We start from the raw sequence: 27,257 nt of genomic DNA on the forward strand, positions 1-27,257 counted from the left end.
CTGGGAAAATGAGTCGTTCCTTTCTTGGTCCTGAAATTTTCTTCGTTCCTTATTTGACACTGACTTCAACTTTCGTTCCTAATTTGACACTGCCGTCAATTCCGTTAGCTAACGGTGTTAACTGACCGTTAAAAAGACGTTTTTGCCCCTAGAAAAAAAACGTCGAAGCAAATTTGAGAGGAAAAAAAACCTGCGCCCGCCTCTGATGCATGCGCCCAGCTACAAAAAAAAAGGCGCAGGTTTTTTTTTCTCTCAAATTTGCTTCGCCGCTTTTTTTCTAGGGGCAAAAATGTCTTTTTAACGGCCAGTTAACACCGTTAGCTAACGGATTTGACGGCAGTGTCAAATTAGGAACGAAAGTTGAAGTGAGTGTCAAATAGGGAACGAAGAAAATTTCAGGGCCAAGAAAGGAACGACTCATTTTCCCAGTGTCAAATAAGGAATTCTCTCTAAAAGTAACTTCAGCATATTCTCTTTCCCCTTTCTTCTAAAATCATGTGTAAAGTTGAGACTAATGAATTATACATTACAGAGGATATGATATAACACTCAATTCTTTTATACATGGGATCCACTAGTTGGTGAAACAAATAGCTCTTCCTCGCTTCTCTAGTTCTCTCTCCTCCTCTCACCGTTGAGTAGCTTATGTGGCGCGGGGTGGCGCATGGCCAGTGGCGACGCCTGTCCAAGGCTAGGTGGCATAGGACGCGATGCGGTGGTCCTTGTAGCGTGGCACCGACTCACCTGATCTTCGTGGAGGCGCAATAGCAGTATGGGTTCATAATGTGAGAGAGGGAAAATAAGAAAAGAGGATTGAGAAAAAAATATAGGTACCTCCTGATTTCAAGGAGTAAGGGATGATTCCGAGAGGTGAGAAATATTTTTAAGAAAAGGAGATTGATAAGGGATCTAATGAAACTTACTTTTTTGCATCTAAAAAATCTTTTTTGTTGCTAGTTATAAGGGGAAAAAAGAGGTTGGTTAGTGTGTGTGGGTGGGTGTGGGGGGGGCTCCATCTACCCTACTAATTCACCACTTTTTTCTTTGCTAAATCCACACCAAAAAAACGTCCCCTGCTGAGATGCCCCCAATCCATCCACCCACAAAATTATACCCAGAAAAACATCATCTTTAAAACGGACTGTCCAGATTACTTCTAATTTCTTCTCTCTCCTTCCTCACCCACATCCAATGGTCCAGATTGAGTGTGTCAACCTCCTCATCCCTCGCACCTCCCACGCCGGCGCCCAGGCCCGCGCCTCACAGCCACGGCCGGTTCAAATCCTCGGCTGTCTTCTTTTCCAAAAAAAAACTTAAACATCGTCCCCTCACCTCTCCCCTGTTAGTCCGGCTATTCGCGACTCTTCGTGTGCCGTGGCTAGGGTTCCCCGCCACCCGCCGGTGCCGCTCGCCGCCCTTCTCTAGGCCGCGCGGCGGCCCTCGCCAGGCTGCCCGGAGTCATGCTCGTCGCGGCTGCTGTTGGCCTGGCTAGGGGCGCGCCTCCCCAGGCGCGCACGTGGAGGTGGGCGGACGGCGGCTGCTCGATCCAGGTCCTCGCCCCGCTCGCGCTGGACGCCGGGAGCAGACTCGGTGCCCCGCCGCCCTGCCTGGCCGCCTCACCTCTGCTCGAGCACGCGGTTGCACTCGCCGCTAGGAGGCGGTCTTGTTGCCCCGCTCCCGCGCGTATCGCCGCCAAGCGGCGACCCCGGTGCTCCGTCCCCACGCATCACGGTGGAGGGGTGAGCGAGGAGAAGGTCGCAGATATCAGGCTGGGCGGCGACCCTGGTGCTCCGCCCCCTCGGCTCGCGACGCTCGCCGTCTGTTTTGATTTGCGTGGGGGAGACCATTGCCGCCAGGCCGCCGGCCTTGTCGCAACCCCTGGAACCTCGCCGAGCGCTCAAATCCATCCCAACTCGTCCAACGATGGCACCCCTTGACGCCGAGCGGAGATCCATCCCAACTCACCGGTAAGCTCTCCCCATCTCCCATCGATCGCTCGAGACCAAATCCAAGCCTACACCCAAACTTTTTTTTCCTTCTATGTACTTACAGTTTCCAATCCATCCGGATAGTACCAACTGGATTTGTTCGCTACTCTTGCATAGAACCAATCTGACACATCGGTTTTGATTCACGCATCTTCTTTTCGTCCCAGAGTAGTAGTAGACTCTTCTCGGATTTAACATTAAATCTTCCTTGTTGCTATTTAGGTGGTTTACAACGCAAATAAACTCGCTGATCTGGTTGAAAAGAAGAAGAAGATGCAAAACTCGCTTGATTATTACCGATAAAATATGACCGGATCCATTAGAGAGGCAAGAATAGGCAACAATAATTATATAGCTAAGCTATGCTGTTCTTTGATGTAGTTTTTGGTTTGCGCATCTGTAAACTGGAATACTGTATTAGTATATTTAGTATTAATTCCTTGTGCTTTAACTGAGCTTTGTTGCAGGCTGCCTTTCTTGGATGTTTTGGTTCCAAGGTGGATGCTATTGACTATTGCAAATCAGACATCGAGAAAATTCGGAAATATATCATAGCACGACATTATATGTTTCTGATAATCTATTCCTTGCATTCTCTCAATGAAATTATGAATGGCAGTTTGATTTCCGGAGTGTCTATTTTTGCTTATTTCTGCAGCATACCAAGGATCATTGGTGACTCCATCCCGATGAAGGAAATTTTTTTCGTAACATATGTAATGGTTGATGGTTGGACTGGGATAGCTGGTGATATTGAGGTGATATTCTTCCATCTGAAGAACTTTTTCCTGGTCAAAATTGAAAAGGGCAGAGAAGAGGCAATGGATACTGGCAGCATCTGCATTGACTTCCGCATATGTTGTCTTCCGCCACCAGGTACAGAACATCAGAGGCTGCAATCAGTGAAGCAAAGGTAACTAAGAAGTTCCATTGAAGTTGTATTATTATCTCCTTTATATTGTCTATTATTTACTTACAAATAATTGTTTCCGTACGAGTCTAGGATATCTTATGGATAAGCAGTTGCCAAACCAAATTAGAAAAGTTTTTTGTATGAACAGAAATGCAAATATTCTTCAAATACCTCGTGTCCTTGTGGGAACAACGATTATATTTGGGAGGAATTGTTTGAATGGTGTTTGTATTCTATACATTAATTTGAGATATGCATATGGTTTGTGATTAGTGGTGGCATTGAAAACTAGGATGTTCTGTATCAAATTGCTAAATTTAATTTGAGAACTTTTTTTCTGCATAGAAATGCAAATATCCTTGAGCTCTTTTGGGACATATATTGGATAACAAATTACTAAGTTGAATTTGAGAACTGTCTTTTATATTCTGTTGTTCATGGTATCTCCTATCCAAATATGTTAAGAATTTTCACAATTTTTGGTTAGTTCGGTTTGGGGCATTTTATATCTGTTGGACCATAAAAAAAATGAGGAATTGTGTGCTGATGTTTGAGATTGTTGAAGCCTGGTCTAAACCTGAGGGCAACAACAAAATAGATATCGCCGTAGCGTTAGCATGGGCAATGTACTAGAATTAAATAATAAATTTCTACAATCAGCAATATGAGAGCACATGTAGTTCTGGTAGTCACTTTGTTTCATTAGCTCCTTCCTGGTAGTGGAGAAGCGGTGATTTGGGATTCTCATGTGTGCTAGATAGTCCATGCCTCAATTGTGGGATGTTACTAGAGATTTCCATTTTGTCACACCTATAGGTGATGCCAAGTGGGTGGGACAATCATGCCCAAGGTTAAAAATCCACACGTTTTCAGGGACATATGAATCGGTGGAGGCAGCACTGAGAGGATCACATTCGAGGTTGTATAGCTTGCAGCAACATGCTTGGTTGTCGTCGTCGCCGTCTTTTTTTTTAATGGCGGCTCACTATTTTCAGCTGTTGAGGACATGGATCAGGAGCAACATGCCTGGTAATGAGGCAAATTTTTTTTCTCTGTGTATGGTTCAGCAATTCTATAACAGCTAGAAACTACTTTTTCACTTTCCATATACTATATAAGAGCTGACACGTATACACTGTAGAATTCAAGATATGGAAAGTGGCAGATTACTCATCCATTATGTGGACAAATACCTGGTGCATTGGATCTTAATCGTATCACTATTGAAATTTGTGCGCTGTTTTTGGAAATATTTTAGGAACTATGGCATGCTGCATTCTTTTAAGATGTCAACATGGTTTGCCGTAGCGTTTGCCAAATATAGGAATGCTCGCTATGGTCAGCACCACAGATGCATTGTTTTGTACTTTTACTGAAAGTGGAGGCTGTTCTGCTGCTGAGCAACTTGAGGTAGTCTTCACTGCAAGGTTGTCATCAAGTTTCATCAACAGCGGCAAGGTGTGCAGTAACATCCTCACTATTAGATTTAGAATCGGCGGAAGCATAGAGCTGTTCATTTGATTATAATGTGTGTATATATAAATTTTGGATTAATGTATATATAAATTTCAAGTTTCATCAACAGTGCCAAGCCTGACTTTTTTATTAATGTGTATATTTACAATCCAAGTTTTAATGTGTATCCTTAAAATGACGCCGTGACGTTAGTATGAGCACTATACTAAGTGTGAGACGAAAGCTGTTCCAAAATTTTGGCTTTCCCCAGCCTCTTCGTGACGACACAGCCCATCTAGAGTGCCTGTACGGGACGTCCAGCACCTTCCCGCACCGCCATGGCGTCGTGCGAGGCTCCGAGCACCGAACCCATCTGTCCCCTACCAAATTGCAAAATCCCCAAACCCCCGTGCCCGGACCCAAACTCCGCGCCGCTCCCGTCTTCGTTCTCTCACCCAGCCTAGACTCGTCTCCATGGCGGCCACCGCCTCCAACCCGTTCCCGTTCCCGTCCCGCCGCCCGCCGGACGACAGCCTCTTCTACGCCGTCTACCCGCTACCACTCCCCAGCGGCCTCCCCGCGCCCGCGCTCCACGCCTCGCTCCAGTCCCTCCACCTCTCCCTCCTCTCGCACCTCGCCCCCTTCCTCTCCTCCCACCTCTTCCACCGCGACCCCTTCACTCTCTCCCTCCCGGCGGACCCGGCCGCCCCCTGCGCGCTCTGCGCCTCGCCGCCCGTGCCCCACCTCCACGGCGCGCTCCGTTTCGGCGACTCCCTCCCCGACGAGTGGCTCGCCGTCTCCCTCCTCTTCGCGCTCACCAGCGCCTTCCCCGACGTCGCGGCCCGCGCCTGGGACTCCGACGGGGAGTTCCTCCTCATCGAGGCCGCCTTCGCACTCCCGCGGTGGCTCGACCCGGAATCCGCCCCCAATCGCGTCTTCATCTTCCGCGGAGAGCTCCACATCCTGCCGCCCTCCCTCTTCCCCGAGACGCCGTCGCTGGAAGCCGCGCTTGCCGCCGTCTACGACGACTCCATCGATACCCGCGCCGCCGACGCCATCCAGGCGGCCATACAGCGCCGCATCGCTGGGCTGCCCGAGAGGGCGGCGGAGAACCTACACACGGCACGCGTTATCGTCCCGGCGCCCGTGGCAAAGGTGCTCAAGGAGGAGCCATGCCTGATCGCGCGTGCCGTCGAGGGTTTCTACGACCGGGACATAGACACCATGAAGCATGCGGCGAGGATGGACAAATTCCTCAAAGGGCCTGGTGGGGAGGGGGTTGAGATGGTGAGAACCACGGTACGCATGACGCGGGCAATGTACGCACAGCTTGTGCAGCAGAACTTTCAGGCTCCCAGGGGGTACCCGATGCCTAGGAGGGAGGAGGGGCCTGAGAAATGGATGGAGGCAGAGCTGGGGATGAAGATTGCCTGCGGGTTCGAGATGATGTACCAGGAGAGAAGACGCCAGGGTGAGGAAGGTAAAGGGAGCACGTGGGAGGTTTACAGGAAGAGCTTGGAGGCAACTGGGTGCTTTGAGGGGCTGCTTCCTGGGTCAATGGAGTATAAGAGGGTCATGGAGGATGCAATGCAATATTACAAGAGCTCTAATTTGTATTCCCGAACAAGGTGCTTCAAGTCACTCTTTCTAGCCATGTGGATTTACCTATCTGTTTCGTTGCTATGCCAAAGAATGTTATTGTGCAACCATCCCATGCATAAACTGTTTAATTTCTAGTTCACTACCCTTTAAAAACTATACATGGTTTGATACATTATTTATTCTTTTTGAAGAACATTGTAGCCATTATCTCTATTCAATATAAGATTGTACAAAGTAGTGAGTGTCATTTCAATAATCATGGAGGCTACCTGGATTTCTTTACTATACAGATGATTTCTTTTGAACTTGATTAATGCAAATGCCTCAGTGTTTTAACACTTGCAATATGTCACAGGGAGATACTGAGTGAACCAGTGCGGCGAATTGATGAAATCCTATCAATGCCGTACTCGGCTGATGAATTTAAAGGCACTGATCTTCCTCCTAGTGATGATGACTCTTGGTTGCATGGTGGGGATGACGAGTTAAATGCGGAACTCCGTGAAAGGCAGAAGGAACTGGAAGAGTATGAAGCTGCGAAGAAGCAAAGAAGTAGTCAAAAGCAAAGTGTCTCTAGCAGTTCGAAATCCCAGACAGACGAGTTTAAGCTTGGAGAGATTACAGAGTCCATGCAAGAGTTCATTCGCAAAATGTCCAGCTTTGAGGGAGCCGAGATTCCTGCAGACAGGTTTTGCATCTAGACTTGTTTCTTATTTCTGTAGCACATTTTTTCCGTTTTGATTAATATCATCACTGATCGAACTTATATTCTTCATTAATTTAGTTTTGTTTCTCCGATTGTTGCTTAAGCCTGTAATCTGTCTTATTTTAATTAAGATAGTTTCATATCCAAACTAGCAACTGAAAGAGTTTCATATCCAAACTAGCAACTGAAAGGAGAACTGGTAAATGCGGTGTACCTGTGCCAGGCATCTGTAGCGTAGTGATTTTTTTTTGCAAATTTGAACCAAGATACACTAAAATGGAATCTCATTTCCTTTACAATTACTGAAATGTCTGTTATGTCTGGTAACACTTAAGCACATAGAAGATTAAAAGTAGAACAGCTCTAGAAAAACTTTTAATCTGACTGGAGAACAAATAACGCCAACAGACATTTTATTACAATTATTTGAGTTTTAAATTCTATATGTTTATCTGTCATGAATAAATTATCCATAGTTTTACTATGTATTCTTGATTTCTTCACCTAGTAGGTGCCTTCTTATATTCTTGTGTCTGTGTTGGAGACATTTCTTCTTGTACTCCATCTTTTCAGACCAACCTACAGTGACATTTAAGAGGACAGCGATAAGCATGGAGCGGCAGTCTTATCACTTGAGGATAACTTAGGATGTGCCTTGAACTCACAATTATCCACATAAAGTGGTATTGAATGCTCAGAGTAGTGTTAGTTATAGGATTATGCTTGTTGCCCTAGATCTGGATGCATTTAATCCCCAAGTCACAACGGTTGTAGCCTTACTACTAGTTACAAGTTGGGATCGAATAGGACAATCCCAAGTTTCGAATACTTGAGCATTCTGTGATATAGAAAAGGTGGCTAGTGTCAGTAGTTAGCCTAGTGTTCTTGTTTTTCATGTTACCTGCTATAAGATATTTACTATTCTCTGTAATGTGTTTCCTTGGCAACCAAGTTGATCATGGTGCCTTGGCAACCAAGTAGGAATCATAGCATCTGCTTTATGCAGTTAGAATATGCTAAGAAGTAGGTACACCACTTGCCTATATATGCAGTGGTTAGCATCTTTGTATCCCTAAGTCATTTTTGCAATACAATCCAAGCGGCCTGTTGGCCAAGCTGCCCTCTGGCAGCCAACAATTGGTATCTAGAGCCGGTTGAGAGATAGGGAAGAGCATGGCCACCTCCGCAGAGAGAGCAGCAGCAGCAGCCGCCGCCGCCGAGCACCGGGCGCAGCGTCTGGCCGCGGCAGAGGCCGCAGCCGCGCAGGCGCAGCAGGCCGCGGAGGCCGCAGCAGCAGCAGCTCGGAACGCAGCCGCCACGGCCGCGGCTCTGCGTCGAGAGTTGGTGGAGGAGGATCCGCCGCGTGATCGCCGCCCGTTTCCGCGGAGGAGTCCGGAGCGCGAGCGCAGGCAGACGCGGTCGCCCGATCGGGATCAGGATCGCCGCCGCGGACGGGCCAGGGGCCGCTCGCCGGTGATCCAGACCGTGTACAAGGACTCTGGCGCAAGTTCCACCTGGCCGATGCTCAACAAGACAAATTACCATGAGTGGGCCTCGATCATGAAGCTGAAGCTCCAGGCGCGGCAACTCTGGGATGCGATCGAGTACCAGGACCTGCCATACCATGAGGACAGGCGCACGGTGGAGGCGATCATCGCCGCCGTGCCACAGGAGATGCAGATGCCGCTGTCCGAGAAGGGATCGGCCAAGGAGGCCTGGGACTCCATCGCCGCCGCGCGAATCGGAGTCGATCGAGTGCGCCGCGCCACGCTCCAGCGACTCCGCAGCGACTGGGAGAAGCTCGCCTTTCGTCCAGGAGAGCAGATCGAGGACTTCACCCTTCGCTTGATGGCCCTGAAGCAGCAGCTTCTTCTCCACGGCGACAACGACATCGATGAAGAGCGCGCGGTGGAGAGACTCCTGCGCGCCGTGCCGCCAAAGTACGCTCAGCTCCGGATCGCCATCGAGACGCTTCTGGACTTCCAGGACCTCACCATCGAGGAGGTGTCTGGACGCTTGAAGACGGTGGACGACATGGAGGCGTTGGACGCGGAACCGGCCGCCATCGGTGGACTGCTGCTGACAAGGGAGCAGTGGCGTGCCAAGGAGAAGGAGGAGGCTGCCGTTTCCGCGTCGGGCAAGGAACCACGACGTCGTCCACGCGGCGGCAAGAAGCAGCGCGGGAAGGGAAATCGCGGTGGCGACGATCGCGGGGTAAACGACGACACCTGCCTCAACTGTGGTGATCGCGGCCACTGGGCGCGCGACTGCCGCCAGCCGCGCCGTGGTGGTGGTGACCGCGGTGGTGGCGGTGGCAACCAACGCGGAGGAGGCTACCGTGTTGGAGGTGATCGAGGAGGAAGGCGCGGTGGAGGGCGTGGCGGAGCTGCTCACGTCGCAGAAGCAGAGGACGATGATGGTGCTCTGTTTTTCGCCCACGGCTTCCTCAAGCTTGACGAGAAGGACGAAGCCGTCTGCTCCAAGGCCACGGTCTCCCTCGACATCAACGAGCCGCGCGCGCGAGTCTTCCTCAACACCAGCGCCAACGAGGAGGCGCTCGACGGATGGTACCTCGACAGCGGGGCCACGCATCACATGACCGGCCGCCGGGAGCTCTTCGCCGAGCTCGACACCACGGCGCGCGGCACGGTGCGGTTCGGCGACTCGTCTCGAGTGGAAATCAAGGGGACCGGCTCCATCGTCTTCCAGGCCAAAAACGGAGATCAGCGCGTCCTCCACGGCGTCTTCTACATCCCAGCGCTCCGGAACTCGATCATGAGTTTGGGGCAGCTCGACGAAGGAGGCTCCAGGGTGGAGATTGATCATGGAGTGCTCCGCATCTGGGACCGGCGTAGTCGTCTTCTCGCCAAGGTACATCGCGGGCCCAGTCGGTTGTACGTCCTGCACTTGGAGGCCGCGCGGCCGGTATGTCTTGCCGCCACGAAAGAGGACGAGTCATGGAGGTGGCATGAGCGCTACGGGCATCTCAGCTTCGAGGCACTGCACCAGCTCGGCAAGAAGGAGATGGTGAGGGGGATGCCGGTGATCAAGCATGCGGAGCAAGTCTGCGACACCTGCGTCACTACCAAGCTCCGCCGCAAGCCATTTCCGCAGCAGGCGCAGTACCGCGCGCAGGCGCCCTTGGACCTCGTCCACGGCGACCTATGTGGGCCGGTGACGCCGGCGACGCCAGGAGGGCGCCGCTACTTCTTGCTGATGGTGGACGACGCCACCCGCTTCATGTGGGCGGTGCTTCTGCCGACCAAGGATGCTGCTGCGGATGCCGTGAAGCGGGTGAAGGCCGAAGCAGAGAAGGAGACCGGCCGTGAGCTCAAGGTACTGCGGACCGACAATGGAGGAGAGTTCACCGTCGGCGAGCTAGCGCAGTACTTCGCCGCCGAAGGAGTCAAGCGGCACTACTCTGCACCACACTCACCGCAGCAAAACGGTGTTGTGGAACGGCGCAATCAGACGGTCGTGGCGACCGCGCGCGCGCTTCTGAAGCAGAGGTCCATGCCGGCCAAATTCTGGGGGGAGGCGGTAATGACGGCGGTGCATCTGCTCAACCGCGCGCCAACAAGAAGCTTGCAAGGCAAGACCCCCCATGAAGCCTGGCATGGACGAGCGCCGGCGGTGAGCTACCTGCGTACATTCGGCTGCGTCGCCTACACAAGGGAGCTCGGACACCTGCGCAAGCTCGACGACCGCGGCAAGGCTGGGGTCTTCATCGGCTACGCCGAGGGCGCCAAGGCCTATCGGGTCCTCGATCCGGTGACGGGACGCGTGAAGGTGAGCCGCGACGTGGTGTTTGATGAAGGGCGCGGCTGGGATTGGTCCAATTCGGCCGCCGGGACGTCTGCTTCCGCCTCCAGTGACTTCGACATCGAGTTCTGGGGAGTCGACACAGACGGAGCCCCGCCGCACACGCCGTCACCAGCTCCAGGGGAGCATGATCCACAAGCTTCCTCTACTTCACCAGCTTCCTCTGCTTCACCAGCAGCAGAAACAGAGCAGGCGGACCCAGTTGAGTTCGCGTCACCGCTCGAGGACGACGACGATCGCCTTGATGCCTCCTACGGTGGCGAGCAGCTGCGGTACCGTACCATGCCCAACATCATCGGGGACGCACCCACACCGCTGCCGGCTTCACGTCTCTTCGCCGAGCTTCATCTCACGCACGCCGGCGAGCCAGCCAACTTCACGGAGGCTGAAGGCGATCCTGCCTGGCAGGCCGCCATGGAGCAGGAGATCAAGGCAGTTGAGCAGAACTGCACTTGGGAACTTGTGGAGCTTCCTCCCGGTCATCGGCCCATCACTCTGAAGTGGGTCTACAAGCTCAAGAAGGACGAGCGGGGCGCGGTGACCAAGTACAAGGCGCGTTTGGTGGCGCGGGGCTTCGTCCAGCAGGAAGGGATCGACTTCGACGACGCGTTTGCTCCCGTGGCGCGCATGGAATCCGTCCGAGTTCTCCTCGCGCTGGCAGCCCAAGAAGGATGGCGCGTCCACCACATGGACGTCAAATCTGCTTTCCTCAACGGCGACCTCAAGGAGGAGGTGTATGTGAAGCAGCCGTCTGGCTTCACCGTCGCCGGGAAGGAGAAGATGGTGTACCGTCTGCGCAAGGCTCTGTATGGCCTGCGGCAGGCTCCTCGAGCTTGGAACGCCAAGCTGGATGCCACCCTCAAGGAGATGGGTTTCCAGCAAAGCGACCATGAAGCTGCGATGTACAGGCGAGGAACAGGGGAGGAGCTGCTGCTGATCGGTGTCTATGTTGATGATTTGATCATCACCGGTGCCAGCACTCAAGCCATAGAAGGTTTCAAGGCTCAGATGAAGAAGGTCTTCGACATGAGCGACCTCGGCCTTCTGTCTTTCTACCTGGGAGTCGAAGTACATCAAGATTCAGCTGGGATCACTCTGAGGCAGACCCATTATGCCAAGAGGATCCTTGAGCTAGGAGGCATGGATGCCTGCAACCCTGCCCATACACCAATGGAGGAACGGCTGAGGTTGAGCAGGCAGAGCACGGCTGAAGAAGTTGATCCTACCCAATACAGAAGATTGGTGGGCAGCCTGCGATACTTGGTCCACACAAGACCTGACTTAGCCTTCTCAGTTGGCTTTGTCAGTCGGTTCATGGAAAGACCAACAGCAGAGCACCAAGCTGCCATCAAGCGCATCCTGAGATATGTGGCTGGTACTCTGGAATTCGGACTTCACTACACTAAAGCTCCAGGGAGAGCAAGGTTTGTTGGATACTGCGACAGTGACTTGGCTGGGGACATTGACACCAGCAAAAGCACTAGTGGCACTCTGTTCTTCCTGGGAAGCAATCTTGTATGCTGGCAGTCTGTGAAGCAGAAGGTGGTAGCTCTATCTAGTTGTGAAGCTGAGTACATTGCCACTACCACAGCTGCAAAACAAGCTATTTGGCTATCCAGGTTGCTAGCAGACCTCCTTGGAAGGAATGTGGAAGTGGTTGAACTGAAGGTTGACAGTAAGTCTGCACTTGCTCTAGCCAAGAATCCAGTCTTTCATGAGCGCAGTAAACACATCAGAATCAAGTACCATTTCATTAGAAACTGCTTGGAAGATGGAAGTATCAAGGCTGATCACATATCCACCACTAATCAGCTGGCTGACATTCTAACCAAGTCTCTTGGAAGATCAAAATTTGAAGAGATGAGGGGAAGAATTGGGCTCAAGCATATCACTTCCAAGGACCACAAGGCTAAAGGGGAGAATTGTCAGTAGTTAGCCTAGTGTTCTTGTTTTTCATGTTACCTGCTATAAGATATTTACTATTCTCTGTAATGTGTTTCCTTGGCAACCAAGTTGATCATGGTGCCTTGGCAACCAAGTAGGAATCATAGCATCTGCTTTATGCAGTTAGAATATGCTAAGAAGTAGGTACACCACTTGCCTATATATGCAGTGGTTAGCATCTTTGTATCCCTAAGTCATTTTTGCAATACAATCCAAGCGGCCTGTTGGCCAAGCTGCCCTCTGGCAGCCAACAGCTAGATTATTTTGCTAACGCATGTGTTACCAATAAGGTTCAGTGCAATAAAATTTGACCTTTTCCTTTTATAACTATTTAACTGAGCACTTGTGCTACTAGATAGGTCCTTTTGGTATTCATCAATTCCCTTTTCTTCATGTAGGAGAGAGATGGAATCAGTGGACCTAGATGTCAACCAATTCTTCAAGGCCATGGAATCGGTTTTAGGTGGAGGTTCACAAGAGCAAGCTGGCAGTGATGATGGATTTGATAGAAAATCCTCATCGTCCGACATGGACTTTGGTATCTCTTTCTTTCTTCAAGTTATTCATGAGTGTTTCCCTGCTCTTACTTTCTTTATCTATGTCACATGGTCAATTATCACTGTTGAATCATAGTCCTATGCGGTGAACAATTTTTCCAACTTTCTTCCACATTTAATATTCTTGTTTGCAATATTGCATACTCTATGATTTAAGGAATACTACTGAGAGCACAAACCACCAAGTGTGGTAATATAATCAATGGTATTTTGCTTTACTTCTGTGAATTGGGATTACCTTGATTTGAGAGCTTTGCAAACTAATTATTTAGTTGATCATTTTTTTCATTGAACTGGATGATTAAAGTGTTACCTTGATTTCGATACTTAAATGGAGTAACTGAACAAACAAGACTGGCAGTTAGTTAATAGTGGACGGGCAGTAAAGTATCCTAAGATATTTTTGGGGTTGTTGAAACCCTATGGCCTCTTTGGCACAGCTTGTGGGGGCTTTGACTTCTCCACTTTTTGTCACTGTACAAACGGCTTCCATGAGCCGGCTTCTAGCTGTTTTGAGGGAGGAGAGAGAAAAAACATCTCAATGGACAGCGTAGCTACAGTGTATGAACAGTTCGATGTCGGAGAAACTGAAACCACGTGAATCTGTGCCAAAGTTATGGTACTACTTTGATTCTTTGAAGAACTGCTGCTCATAGGTCACTAGTTCTTTCAGTTCCTCAGCATGTATCCCACAAACTTTATTGCTTCGTTCTTCTACTTTGGTGATAGCTGAAATGTTTTTTTTATGACTATGATAGCTGAAACGTTGAATCCTATTTTTTGCTATGAATTTTAAAATACTAAGAATGTTTGTGGTGATGCAGATGATTCTGATGAAGACAATGATTTTGCTGAAGAATTAGGTGACAAGGATGTGGATGATTCTTTTATGGAGTCATATTCAGATGCTTTAAATAAAGAGCTAAGCAGTACCACTCTTGAGAAAAGCTTTGCTCGTGCACCACGACCGGAAACTAACAATGAGGTAGCCTTGTGTATTTGAGATGTTACATGCTTTTTTTTTTCATTTTTTTATGTGTAGGATAGATAGGACACTCTCTGAACCAAATGCTTGATATGATGTATATTTGTCTATATTCGAAATTGTTTCTTAAAAGTCATGATGCTCTTTTGTAAATGCAAGGTTTTTTTTCATATGAAGGTTTAATGAGGATAGAGTTACATTATGTGCTCATTTGGTTTTAAATCACCACAAGAACTTCTCTGAACTCTTAACTATCTTCCGGTTACTATAATTGCAGGTTTTAAGCCACTTTTGTGTTATTATAATTGCTATGATGTTACCTTTCAAGGTTGCATGCCATGTTTTAAGTTTCTGCCAAAGGGCCTCTAGTCCAACTGATTAGAGCGTCCCGGCGGCACTCCTCAGGTCCTAGGTTCGACTCCCCGTGGGAGCAAATTTCAGGCTGGGGTTAAAAAAATCCCCTCGTCTGTCCCACGCCAAAGCACAGGTCTAAGGACCGGCCCGTTCTCACAGGGCGACGGTGCCGCTGTGTAAGGTTGGGGCAGGGGTTCGGGGGTTTTCTGGGCCTGCGTGAGAATGTCTTCTTCTTAATGCAATGCCTGGGGGTGGTCACACCCTCGCAGGTCCAGTTTTTTTGTTTTAAGTTTCTCTAAGGATGCTGTAATTGTTGTAGATCTGCTACTAACATGCATAGTTAGGTTGACTAATTAAACGTGGTTAACCAATGTTTAAGTTGATGAGATTTATCAATTAGCATCCCTCCCTATAAATGTACTAAAAAGAAGAGATGAATGCCGTAATCTTCTCTTCATTTCTGTGGTATCTGCCTGCATACTCGTTTCGTTAATTCAAATCAATTTGCTGGTCTTCTAGTTGTCTATCATTTGCATAATCAGTCAAGTCTATAATGTATATCCAACTTCACTCATGTTCAGTTAAAACTGCATTTACCAAATCAAATTGCAGATTTCGGCTTCTGCCTATATTAGATTAGAAACCAGGCATTTGCTGCTGTTCAGTTTTACTTACCCAAAGCAATGTGTGGTATATTTTGCATTGCAGGGTCCATCAGATGATGCAGCTACTGATGCAGAGATGACTCCAGTTGATGTAGATCTGAACCTTGTCGAGAGCATTCTTAACTCCTACTCTTCGCAACAAGGTCTTCCCGGTCCGGCTTCCAATCTGCTAGGACTCATGGGCGTAGAGGTCCCTCCAGATGCTAAAAAGTCGTGATTTTTGTATTCCACTAGTGTACACGTGAGATCTTGGGAAGTTGTTGGGATATATAGGAGAAACTTATCTTCCATATCTGGGTGTTAATTTGTTGTGATAGTACAGGGGGTTGCTAGCCACACTTTGCCACACTTCACTTTAGCCAAATTTGATCCAATTGGCAAATGTTTGGTTGGCAATTAAACTTACACAGGAAATATTTTGGGCTCCATATGAGTAAAAAAGTGTGGCAAGATTCTCCTAGGCATAACAAATGGTGGCTCTAAAATTTCTAGCCACATTTTGACACACTTGTCTAAGGTTAGTTGTGGCAATTTGTGGCTAGAAACCAAACTGCCCCATATGTCTTAACTCTCAACCTGAATATCATACCTGTAAAAAAAAACCTGAGAAATGGAGCAGCAAGTATTTGTTTTTGGCAAGTATGGACCATCAATCTACATCGGCTATCAATGTACCGTAGATGTATTGCTGTTTTTTATATGATCGGCGTAGCTGTGCTGGCTATGCAAGATTGGGTGCGGCGGTGAATTATTGAGATCTGACGAAGCTATAGGAAACCTGCCAATTTTTGCGGTACTAGCTGTTATTCTGCACTTTGGGGATGTAGTAATCTTTCGTGGTCTGGATAAGGTAGAGGTAGCTGACGGAAATAATGCAGTGGTCACATTTGAGTTTGTTGCAGATATGTCTGCGAAAGTCTAGTTAAAACGTCGAACAGACAGCGCCCAACAAGGCAGTTCTAAATGCTCCTTTTTATGTTTTTCCTTTTTTGGGGTTTTGTTATAAAATAAGGAAGCGAAGAGACAAAAAAATAAAACGGATGGTCAGGAGGCGCATTTTAGAACTGTATAGAGAATCAGTCGAGGCACACTTACAAAAAAATGAAGGAAAAAAAAGCTACTCTTGGCTCCTGCCCCTTCGATGCGTCCAACGGATATGCCCCCAAAAGTATTTTCCTGCAGCAGTCAAAGATCTACAGTGATCTTGCTTTCAGTTTCTGAGGTAGAAATTTTTTGTGGTAATCTCTTACAACGGTACCGAAAATATAATACTCATTTGACGTTTGGGTAGCGCTATAACTGGTTAATATTTATTTTCGGTCTTCTCTAATAATAAAATCAAAAAAACACCATTTCTACAGAATGAGTCTCCAGAAGAGAGGAGGCCCATATTTGGACTGTGCCTCTACTATCATCCAAAATAGATATCCCATATAGATATTCTATTGAAAGTCAATATGGTACGTTCGAAGATATATTTTATATTTGGGTGTCCTTATGAGTCATCTATTGGAGACAGTCAAACGTGTTGTTTGGTTCACAGCCTTTATCTGCCACGTCAAGTATGTGGCAGCCATAGAGTTGTGGCGACAAAAACCTCCTGTGGTGAAAATTGCTACTGCGGACTAGCTACAAACTATGGCATGCCAAACTTTATTCATCAACGAAACAACAGATTTGATAGGTGTGGCAGCTTTACTGGCTTGTGGTGCGGGCCGAATTTTTTAATTTTTAGCTTTTTTTGAAAAAAAATTCATAAATATGTCTCTGGAGGTATAATTTTAAAATCTGGACCCTTAGCTCGACGCCATCGTTGGTGGCACCGAGTTTACACGTCTCGGCGCCATAGATTCTTACGCCTAGGTCTTGAGCTTGACGCAAACACGGCGATGACTTGACAGGCAGCTTGGCACCGAGCTTGGCGCCGTGGTTATTGGCGCCGAGAACGGCGCCAAGATCTATGGCATCGAGGTGGTGTTTTAACCCGGCCCCAACCTTCCTGCTCGAGCCATATTTCTCTTTCTTTCTCCTCCCTCTCGAGTTTTTTCTCTTCCCATTTCGCCCTACTTCACGAATCGGCATATTGGACCTTGGAAACTTTGATTTGATCCGTAGTTCTTCGAGAGCAAGGTATCCTCGCTCTCTCCTAGTTTTTTTTTTCACATCGATTCAGTATATATTAGTCGGATTTTTCAACTTAAGAGTCGTCATTACTTAGGGTTTCATGTAATTTTAATCTTTATATTATACAACCGTAGGATGCCAAGGCGTGGAAAAGCTAGCTGTCGGGTACCATAAAATGGGGTACCCTGAGCGTATACCGAAAGAATCGCTTAGACCCCATAAAAACAAAGCCAAAAGCCAAACCATTGGTTAGCCCCCGGCCTCGTCCGAGCCCACCGGCTCTCCGCCTCGCTCAAGGCCTCGCACGGGAGGCCTCGACGGCCCGCCAAATCTCCGCCTCGAGCGAGGCCTCGCACGGGAGGCCTCGACGGGGAACCAATTCTCCGTCTCGCCCGAGGCCCCGCGCGTAAAGCCTCGAACGAGACGACGATTCTCCGTATCGCTCAAGGCCAGTTCGGCAATAACCCGTCGCTTCTGCCTCGACCGGTCTCCCCGACAGAGCGTCACGTCCCATTAATGCACCAACCACTCCCGCGATATCAGCCGGACGACGGCTCGACACTGCAGAGCGACCGACGAGACGGGAAGTCACGTCAACGCCATACCGTCCAGGACAGGACGGGGCAGGGGTTACCGGCTACTGTGCTCTGGTGCTGTGCCCACGACCAGCGCCCGCACTACACTGTGCCACCTAACCCCTGCCCTAGGAACAACACGGCGTGGGGAGTCAAGTCCGGGTCACCGTAGCCTCGGAATCAGCGCACAGGACCAACTGCTCCCCCCGAGCCTCGGCAATATACTTCAGGGTCTCGGCAACCTCAGGATTCGCACCCGCCGAGCCTCCCACGATGGCTCGGCCTCGACACCAACTGAGCCTCAGCTTCTCACGCAGTCAACACACAGTGACCAGCACGTCGACCGCCACACCCGCTTCAAGATAACACTGGAGCTCCCACGACGCACAGGATCGGATGTGACCGGCGCATCGCCCCAGTACTTCAAGGACGGGACCACTCCATCGACCACGCCGCCATAGTAACAGGCTACAGGGCTCGGACATGCCGCCTCCGTTTGCACGATGCCGTGTAACTAGCGCATGTATCACCCTTGTCCCCCCTTCAACTATAAAAGGGAGGGACCATGGCCGTTTCTAGGGATCGGACACTTACGATTAGGCCTATGCCCATGCGACGAACTCACGCATAAACGCACGGACGAACACACAAGCTTCCCCGCTGCTTGAGATCAACATCTCAAGCAATCCACGCTGCTCCACGCAGAGGCCTAGGACTAGCTCCCTCTCTCACCCTGCTTGTAACCCCCTACTATGAGCATTTCGGTGCAAGGAATACAAGATTGATCTCTCAGACTGGACGTAGGGCACCCATTGTCCGAACTAGTATAAACCTTGTGTCTCTTTGCATCACCATCCGGGATTAGGGGCACACAGCACGTTTTTACTAGTTGGTTGAGGACCCACCGGTCTGAAACACCGACACTAGCAAACCAAGGTAACCTCATCGCACGTTGTTATGTTATGGGTTCATTATTGTCCGATCAAATGGGAAACCCTAGGTGTAGGGTTTAATGTTAATTAATTTCGGTTCTTAGAACGAAAATGGCTAAATTGTAGTTATTGCCGGATGATCGAAAATGCCTTCGACCCATTGCGTCTGCCTAGTGGTGTTCCAGTGCCTATGTGCTTTTGTGGCAATCCTTGCAAGATAGCCAAGTCCGATGAAGAGGACACATATAGGCAGATGTATTGGATGTGTTCCAATTTTCGTTTGAGCCTACACTTCGTTAGCGCCGCATTAACAAGATGGTGAGGAATTGATGTTTGTGTCATATGACATCTTGCATGATTTTTTTGTTTTGTAACAATTGCATTTTTTGTAGACCCCTCCACCGCTCTGTGATTTTAAGCAGTGGATCAACACTGAGATCAAGCCTGAAGACAATGAATGGATACAGAAACTATTGCAGTGGGCGGTGGGAGGCAGAGGACAAGGAGATGATGGAGAAGCGACGTAGAGAGGAGGCTACAAAAAAGAAGCACAAGGAAGAGGAGAAAAGGAGGTGTATTGCTGCGTACAGGGAGGAGAGGGAGAAGAAGCTTGAGCGTGAATGCCGAGCGAAAGCAGCGATGGAGGAGAATCCCGATGCCCTGAGGAAGAGAAAGTGGCCTTGTTGCACTTAGTAGTCTCCATGACTTGCTAGTTCTATGGTTTATTCATGAACAATGTTGTCCACTGTTGGACTTTTTATTGTGTTGTCATGTAATACACTTTAAGTACGAGCATGCTTAGGTCATGTACTACATTATTTAGTTTGTTAGCACGTACTTCTAGTATTATTGTATTGTTTAATGTGTCATAGTATTGGACTTTTCATTACGTAGTTATATTCATTATTTGTTGTCATAATATTCAGTTTAATATTGCGGATGTAGTGAAATGTGATCACGTGCTGCAAACAAAACCTAACGAAGTATGGCATTATATAATTCAACACACAAAACACATGAAATGGCATGTGCAAACATGTACCGAACTAGGGTACAGAGATCCTGAACTAAACCTAACATGCCTTAGGTAATTGAAGCGAACAACAAGCATAAGAAATGACATGTGAGAACATGTACCAAACAAGGGTACATAGTTCCTTCGACTAAACCTAACATGCCTTAGGTAATTAAACCAAACAACAAACACATGGATGTGCCATGTGAATAAGATAGGGTCGTCCTAGTAGTGTGGCCACATAGCAAATTGTGTTACACCTTCTCCACAGTAGTCTCCCATTGTTGGTGGTGGTGGTGGCGGGTAAAGATGGCAACGAGGCCCCGATACCCGATGGGTATTTGATCCATTAGGGGACGGGGATGGGATCATATCTTTACCCACGGGCATCTAAATGGGCAAGAATCCATCCCCGACGGGTATAGCGGGTACGGGAACGTTCCCTGTTTACCCGTCCCCATTACCCATTGGGGAACCTGACTATTTGAGCTGTCATACGAGTATTAGGCCCAAAGAAGCTCAACATAGGTATTTTGGCCCAAATTTGAACAATCATATATATAGTTTGTGTGTTCTAGGAACCCTAGTTCAATTTTTCCTCACCATCTCTGCCAGTAGCACAAGCACGCCTACCTCACGAGTGCTCGTGCCCCTCGCTTCCTCAGTTCGGTCTATCTACCACCTTTGCTCGTCCTCCTCGCAACCTCGCTCCTTCTCCTTGGCATCTCCGAGACTCCGACACTTATACCCGGGTGAAGAAGAAACGTCTCCGATTGCAAAGTTGCGACCCCAAGTGTCCTTGTTTATCGGGTATGCAGTATCCGTCGGATATCTATTACCTGACCGATGCCCGATGGGTACGGGGATGGGTAAGAATCTATACCTGAGACAGTTAACGGGGACGGGGATAGGATGAATTCTCCATAGCGGGGAAGAGAACGTTCTGACGATACCTGACGGGTACATCCTCGTTGCCATCCTTAGTGGCGGGGGTGATGGTGGAGGCCCCTTGTTCTTATGATTAGGGCAGGTACAATATGGATCATTGCATAGTGCCTCCTATGAACCGACACCGTTGTTGTTGTCGTCATGTTCGTCGTCTTTGTAACCGCTACTAACTTCCCTTTCTAGATCGAAGATACGGTCATACAGGTAGTAGATGTACTCTGCATGCGGATAAATAGGTCGAGGATCAACCCACCTAGTGAACCCACAATTTTCTTCGGCCAAGGAAGACTACAATAAGTATGTCATGTAAGTTGTATAGAAGAGGAACATGTTGAAGAAACAAATAGTAATAGCAATTACCCATGCTCGTGGGCATTTGAAGAAACAATGACCTCCATCTATTTCCTCGATGAACATCTGCACTAGGTAGTCCTCACCATGCATGCATTTTGGCCACTCTTTTTTCCGTTCATCGTATCCTCTCAGTGGTGCCTCTTTGGTAAAATCACTTTTGCTCTCAACTAGGAACCTCTCATAAAGAGCTTCCTCAAAGAAATCAGGACCAAGAGAACCCTCCCACACAATAGTAGTCCCTTCCCCTTTTCTCTCCCTTTGGACGACCCTCCAGACATTGGTACTGCAATAAAAGAAAATACTAGTTAGGAAGTAAGTAGCAATGCATCCAATATTGCGTATATATAGGCAGAGGCAAGTTTAGTTGTTGTTTCAATGTGTTATAACTGGTCATAAGAAGTCTAATTAGTTTCACTGAAGAGCCTATTTCAATGGACACTGAAAAGCCTAGATTCGTTTCCTGAAAAGTCTATTCGTCATTGACATGATAAATCACTGAAAAGCCTAGATGCTATAGGTGTACTATGTAAGTGAAGTGATAAATTATTGTTGTCATCATACTCCTCGTCCTTGTAACTGAAAAGTCTATTTTCATTGTCTGAAAAGCCTAGATTCGTTCACTGTTACTGAAAAGCCTAGATTCATCTGCAAAGTGTATGTACGATACGATTGGACTATACACGTTCTAATAAATTTACATTTAATCTATGTACTACATTTGTGCCTTTTTAGCAGTGTAGTATAATTAATGATTTACGGAAAAAATTCGTAAGAGTTTCCCTTATTTCAGGAGCATCCATGGTTACAAGCAGAGACATCATTATATAATCCAAATATTTAATCATCCAAAGAGCACAATACAATAACATTGAACATCACAATCAACATAACATATCCTGCATAGTCCAAATAGTCCACAATGTCCATATAGTCCCAAATAGTTATAGGAAAGTAACTACAAAGTCCATAATAGTACATAATAACATCTACCACAAACCATCACTACCTCCTAGTCTTACCCTTACCCTTGTGACCAAGAGCGCTGGTGCCTAGAGTGTAAGGGTCAGGTGGACGGCATCGCCTAGTGCCTGAAGGCAGTGTCAATTACTTATACTGACATGTCTGGTCCCAGTCACTGAGGCAGTGGACCCACATCCATGATGCAGTGTCACCCATGGCGTCGGGGAAGAGAACGTAGACAAACAGGTATAGGATCCACGCCATGTAGTAGTACCCAACTGTCTCCTCATCTGCCTCCTCGGGGCACTATGTGAACTCTTGCCGGAGCTAGGAGATTAGAACTCCAGAAGTGCGAGCCCCTTGCTCGCCAACCTCATGCCCAAGGAAGGCCTCTACTCGTGCTCTCCAATCTTCTGACCTACACTACCCAGTCATGGTGTTGCCGTGAATCCTCAGACCTAGCATCTTCTGATAGTCCTAGAGCGTGTCTGTCATCTCTCCGAAAGGTAAGTGAAAGCTGTGAGTCTCCGGCCACTACCTATACTTTAGACAAAGCAAGATTACATGTCAAAAAGTCAAGCGCATGAACAAATGGTCATGAATGGAGGCAATGATTAAAGATAATACCTGTCAACCAACGTAGTTATGCCCGCTGAGTTGAACTTGGGCAACCCACGACGAACCTGAAAAGAGATGACATCTAGGCCAGCTCTTTGAAGGAAAGGAGTGTACCTGTTGTCATACTGCATGCCCAAGAACCCATTGTAGGTTCTAGGACAAAGGAGCAGAAGGTCCTGCATGGAATAAAACATAGTCTCCCGTTACTTCACGAATACATGCACGCTCATAAAAATTTGAACAAAACGTATAGATTATTACCTGCCCCTCTGCTATGAGACGTCCTCGGTGGGTCTCCTCATACGTCGGGTCGAGTAGGTGGAATTGCGCCATCCTACAAAAAAAAGTCAACGAAATAGAAATTCAATGTACAATGAAACATGAACTTATAAATGTACAAGTAATTGACACAATTACAAGCATAAATTGAGACATGCATAATTAATTAAATGAATACGACAAATATGAAATAATGAAAACAACCAATAGTCGCACCTCACTAATGTGCCAATGGCAATTGCATGAATTATGGCCTAGTCTACCACACTTGCCGCACTCGTACTGCTCGGGGTCAGTAATAAATGGGGTTCCTCTCCCATGTCTCGTTCTTTCGGGTATCTGATCTATAACCATCCTATGCCTTGTCCTCTTCCTTGATCCACGCTTGTTCCAACGGTAAGCTGGATCCGCAATGTACTTTGGCCCATCATATGGAGTCCACTCTCTAGGGTCTTGGAAAGGCACGAAGCGAGGGCTCCATGTGTGCAGAAGTGTGTCAACACTAAACTCATGAGGTATCCTGCTCTCGATATTATAGTTGTGATGCCTAGTTGCTGCCACCAAATGGGAACATAGAAAGTGGTACTGCCTTAGTTTACTACAAGTGCATGTGAAATCTTGGAGGATTACCACATGCATCCTCGACTCTCGGACCTCACCATCGGACACTGTATGGCCCCTATGCTTGACCTGATAAGTCCCTATGGTGTGGTCAAAGCATGTAACCTCATGTGTGCCAGCCCTTTCATTTGCCTTCTCTAGGTGTGCCTTTGGTTTCAGAGCCTATATCTCTCCATCACTCCGCAACTCCAATACAAGGGTGTGTCTATCGTTGAACCAGGCAACACGCTTGTAGAAGGTGAATTGAACGATTGCATTCATGGGCATACCATGTATCCCCAATAGCAACTTATTGAATGACTCCGTCATGTTGCTGCACTAAAACTTGTACCTCCATCCACCGGCATCGTGAGCTCTTGTCCATTTCCCCAAATCCCTCATCAAATCTGTGAGCCATTGTCTACCTTCTACATTTGATGCAATTCTAACCTGCTCTAACTTTTTCTGAAAGTACTTGGCCTCAAGCTATCGAGCAGCCTTCTAGAATAGATCAAAGTTATCCTTCACACCATCTTTCCAGAGTAGATTCTCGGCAAGGTGCTGAGTACACCAACGATGGTGCAAAAGTGCATACCCCTCTATCTGCTCTCGCATGGCATTAAGTATGCCCTGGTGCCTATAAGATATGACGCCAACTTCCCTGCTAGGCCTAACCACATGTATCAGAACTAGCCTCAGGAACCATCCCCAACTATCATTGTTCTCCTTCTCAACCAAAGCAAATGCCAAAAGAACCAACTTATTGTTCGCGTCATAGGATATGGCTATAAGAAGTGTGCCCTGGTATTTGCCAATCAAGAATGTACCATTAATGGAGAAGATGGGACAACATTGCCTGAAAGGCCTCGACACACTGTGGGAAGCACCAGAAAGCACGGAAGAATATCTACCTCCCATCCTTCCATGCATTTAGTTTTGGGATGTACTCATAATACATGCCTGGATTCACCGCTTTGATTGCATTGAAAAGTATTGGTGGCTACTCATACCCATCCTCCCAGTCCCCATATATCATCTTCCATGCTCGCTACTTAGCCCTTCAAGCTTTACCATAAGTTATCACATAACCTTCATACAATATCTCAACGGTCCTGATAATTGTCCTGACCTTCATGTTGGGTTCTCCCTGTAATATTGAAAGGTCCTTGTGTGGTTTTGGAAATTGAGTGACAACCTAGGTGGACTAATTATGTTTATGTGAGATACACAGGTGATTAGTCCACAGATACATGTGTGTGAGCAACATATGCCATGAAGGTGAAAATAGCTTGGAGATGTTGCAAAGCTCACACATGTGATGATGAAGGAGCTCATTGCACATGAGACATGACATTGAGTCATGTGATCAAAGGTGGAGAAGATCAAGACAAGACTTGGCTTGATGGATCGGTTGCAAGTGTGAAGGGCAAGTTGGAGGCTTTGGAGCGATGGAACGCGTGGCGGTGAAGCTTGAGCAAGACTTGGCGCCGATGGATGAAGGTAATGGTGAAAAGCAAGTAAAGTCAAGATCAATGAACCAATATGATCATGTGATGATATGAAGTGGATCATATCATTGTTGATCGTGTTGGTGCATGTGTTGCATCGACATTGGAGGAGATGGAATGGAATGCGCAAGGCAAAGGTATAACCTAGGGCATTTCATTTCACCGGTCATAGGTGTGTAGAGAAGTTTATGACCGGGTTTAGGATAGATGGCCATACTATCAAGAGGGGCAAACTTGTTGGCATATCGGTCATCTAGTGTCACTCGAGTGATCTAACTTTGCATCGTCGCTAGGATCGAGTGGCGTGGCAAGTTGAGTGGCTAACACCCTTGAAAATGTTTGTGAAAATATGCTAACACATGTGCACATGGTGATACACTTAGTGGTTGGCACATTTGAGCAAGGGTGAAGAAGATAGAGTTGAAAACGAGTTAGTCGCGCTGGTTACAGTGCTACCAGACGCGTCCGGTATGGTGACCGGACACGTCCGGTATTCGGCGACGTACTCAGCGACTGGACGCGTCTAGTGTGAATCAGAAAACGCGGTGTTCGATAGTACAGTCGATCAAACGCTGGCTGCGTCCGATCCGGTGCAACCAGACACATCTGGTCGTCAGTGGATGCTTATTGTACTCGATCGAACGCTGAGGCTTAGCGTCCAGTCGGTTTCTAACTGTCATGTCCGGTCGGCCCTGGAAGCTTACTAGACTCGACCAGACGCAGCGGTGTAGCGTCCGGTCATTTCGTGCTGAGTGTCCGGTTGTGTTGTCAGAGTGCCGTTAGAGGCAACGGTTGGACACTACGTCCGGTCAACCCGAAAAATGCCCAGTGAAGGGGTAATGGCTCTATTTGTTCGTGGGGTTATAAATAGAAGCCATGGTCGGCCTTAGGCCAGTAGTAGAGCACACTAGAGCCTTGGTGGCTTATGTAGTAGTGCTTGGGAGCCCTCCATCTCACACATACTTGATAGTGATCATCCGAATTTGTGAGTGAATGATTCTAGTGCGATTGCATCGTGAGGTTGCCTCGAGTGGCACTAGATGATCGAGTTGCAAGCTGGTGGTGCTTGTTACTCTTGGAGGTTGCCACCTCCTAGATGGCTTGGTGGTGGTCTCCGTCGAAGCCCGCAAGAAGCTTGTGCGGCGCTCCAGAGAAGTGCTTTGTGAGGGGCATTGTGCTCGCCCCACGGGAGCCACGAAGAGTAACTTTAGTAAAGCGTGTCATTGAGCTACCCTCACTTTCGGGGTAGATTCTTGCGGTGCCCGATGTGCGGGCTTGGCGGGTGATGCCAATTAGCCGCCGAACCACCAAGTGAGCGGTCGACACAACGGGGACGTAGCGTGTTGGCAAACACGTGAACCTCAGGAGAAAAATCACTGTGTCAATCTTATTCTTCCCGTTGGTTTGCATCCTCATTACACAAGCTTGTAATTACTTTCATATACATTGTGCTTGTGTAGTTGCTCTTGTAACTAGTTAGCTTGTGTAGCTTACTAGTTACCTTCTTGCTTGTGTAGCATAGAAGTAGCTCTCTTACATGGCTAATTAGGTTTGTGTAACCTTGTTAGTCACTTTGCCTAGTTTGTGTAGCTAAGTATTTGCGCTCTCTAATTTGGCATTGGTTGCCTTATTATTGAGCATTGCTAGTGAGCTTAGTTGGCTTTGTGCTTTTGCTTACTAGCATGTGTAGGAGCTCCCTTATTGCTTAAAGTACTAGTGGCATAGGTTTGTGTGACCTTGCTCCTAGAATTGGTTAGGTGAGCTCTAGCTAGCCCAGCACCTTTGTTGCTTAATTAGTATCTTTGGAAGGTGCTAGAGAACATAGATAGAAGGGTATAGTCTTGGCTAGACCGATAGTTCTAATTCCGCACTTATTTCGGTTAGCCGACACGATTAATTTTAGAAAGAACTATTCACCCCCCCCTCTAGTCCGCCATCTCGACCCTACAAATATTCCTATCAACCACTTGACAATGAGGATAGATATCAACTGTCGATGCTTTAGTGTCAGCACATGGTCAGCACAATTGTGTGGCCCGACAACTTTTGTGATCTTCCACTTTCCGGTGACCTTTTGCTTCCTTGCACAAACCATCTATGGGCAACGTTTCCTATCACACACAACTGTGTAACGGCGCTTCGTATATGAATGCAAGACCTTGTAAGGTCTCTTTTGTATCACTGCAAACGCCTGCAACCACCTCTTTAATGCAGGGAGGTCCTTAAATAACCTCCCATTCTTAATTACCATGTTAGGGCCGACCTTAGGAGCTTCTAGGAACTCATCATCACGTCCTTCTGCACACGCCTAATCAAAATAAGCAAGATTGTTGAACTCGTGAACTCTTGGATC

The 27,257-nt window shown here is 47.9% G+C and overlaps 2 protein-coding genes across 7 annotated transcripts; both read left to right on the forward strand.

Annotated features, from left to right (window-relative positions):
* Nucleotides 1–1,332: 1,332 nt before the first annotated feature.
* On the forward strand, nucleotides 1,333–4,485 carry LOC136473243 (CSC1-like protein At3g21620). Of its 6 annotated transcripts, XR_010762546.1 has the most exons (5): nucleotides 1,333–1,967; nucleotides 2,647–2,901; nucleotides 3,775–3,820; nucleotides 3,897–3,930; nucleotides 4,160–4,485. XR_010762546.1 is itself a non-coding variant. In XM_066470923.1 (4 exons), exons 1-3 carry the CDS (start codon nucleotides 1,924–1,926, stop codon nucleotides 3,782–3,784), a joined length of 309 nt encoding a protein of 102 aa, XP_066327020.1. In that variant the 5' UTR covers nucleotides 1,333–1,923; the 3' UTR covers nucleotides 3,785–3,820; nucleotides 3,897–4,091. The 6 variants fall into 6 exon arrangements, 3 of the variants coding, with proteins under 3 accessions (XP_066327020.1, XP_066327021.1, XP_066327019.1); XR_010762547.1 differs by lacking the exon at nucleotides 4,160–4,485 and having other exon boundaries at nucleotides 3,718–3,820; nucleotides 3,897–4,091; XM_066470923.1 differs by lacking the exon at nucleotides 4,160–4,485 and having other exon boundaries at nucleotides 3,897–4,091.
* A 137-nt stretch (nucleotides 4,486–4,622) lies between these two features.
* On the forward strand, nucleotides 4,623–15,623 carry LOC136477149 (protein ecdysoneless homolog). Its single transcript, XM_066475205.1, has 5 exons — nucleotides 4,623–5,984; nucleotides 6,314–6,646; nucleotides 12,829–12,968; nucleotides 13,812–13,972; nucleotides 15,035–15,623. Exons 1-5 carry the CDS (start codon nucleotides 4,831–4,833, stop codon nucleotides 15,206–15,208), a joined length of 1,962 nt encoding a protein of 653 aa, XP_066331302.1. The 5' UTR covers nucleotides 4,623–4,830; the 3' UTR covers nucleotides 15,209–15,623.
* The last annotated feature ends 11,634 nt before the right edge of the window (nucleotides 15,624–27,257 follow it).

This window comes from Miscanthus floridulus, chromosome 8, assembly GCF_019320115.1.
Source record: "Miscanthus floridulus cultivar M001 chromosome 8, ASM1932011v1, whole genome shotgun sequence".
NCBI classification, from domain to species: Eukaryota; Viridiplantae; Streptophyta; class Magnoliopsida; order Poales; family Poaceae; genus Miscanthus; species Miscanthus floridulus.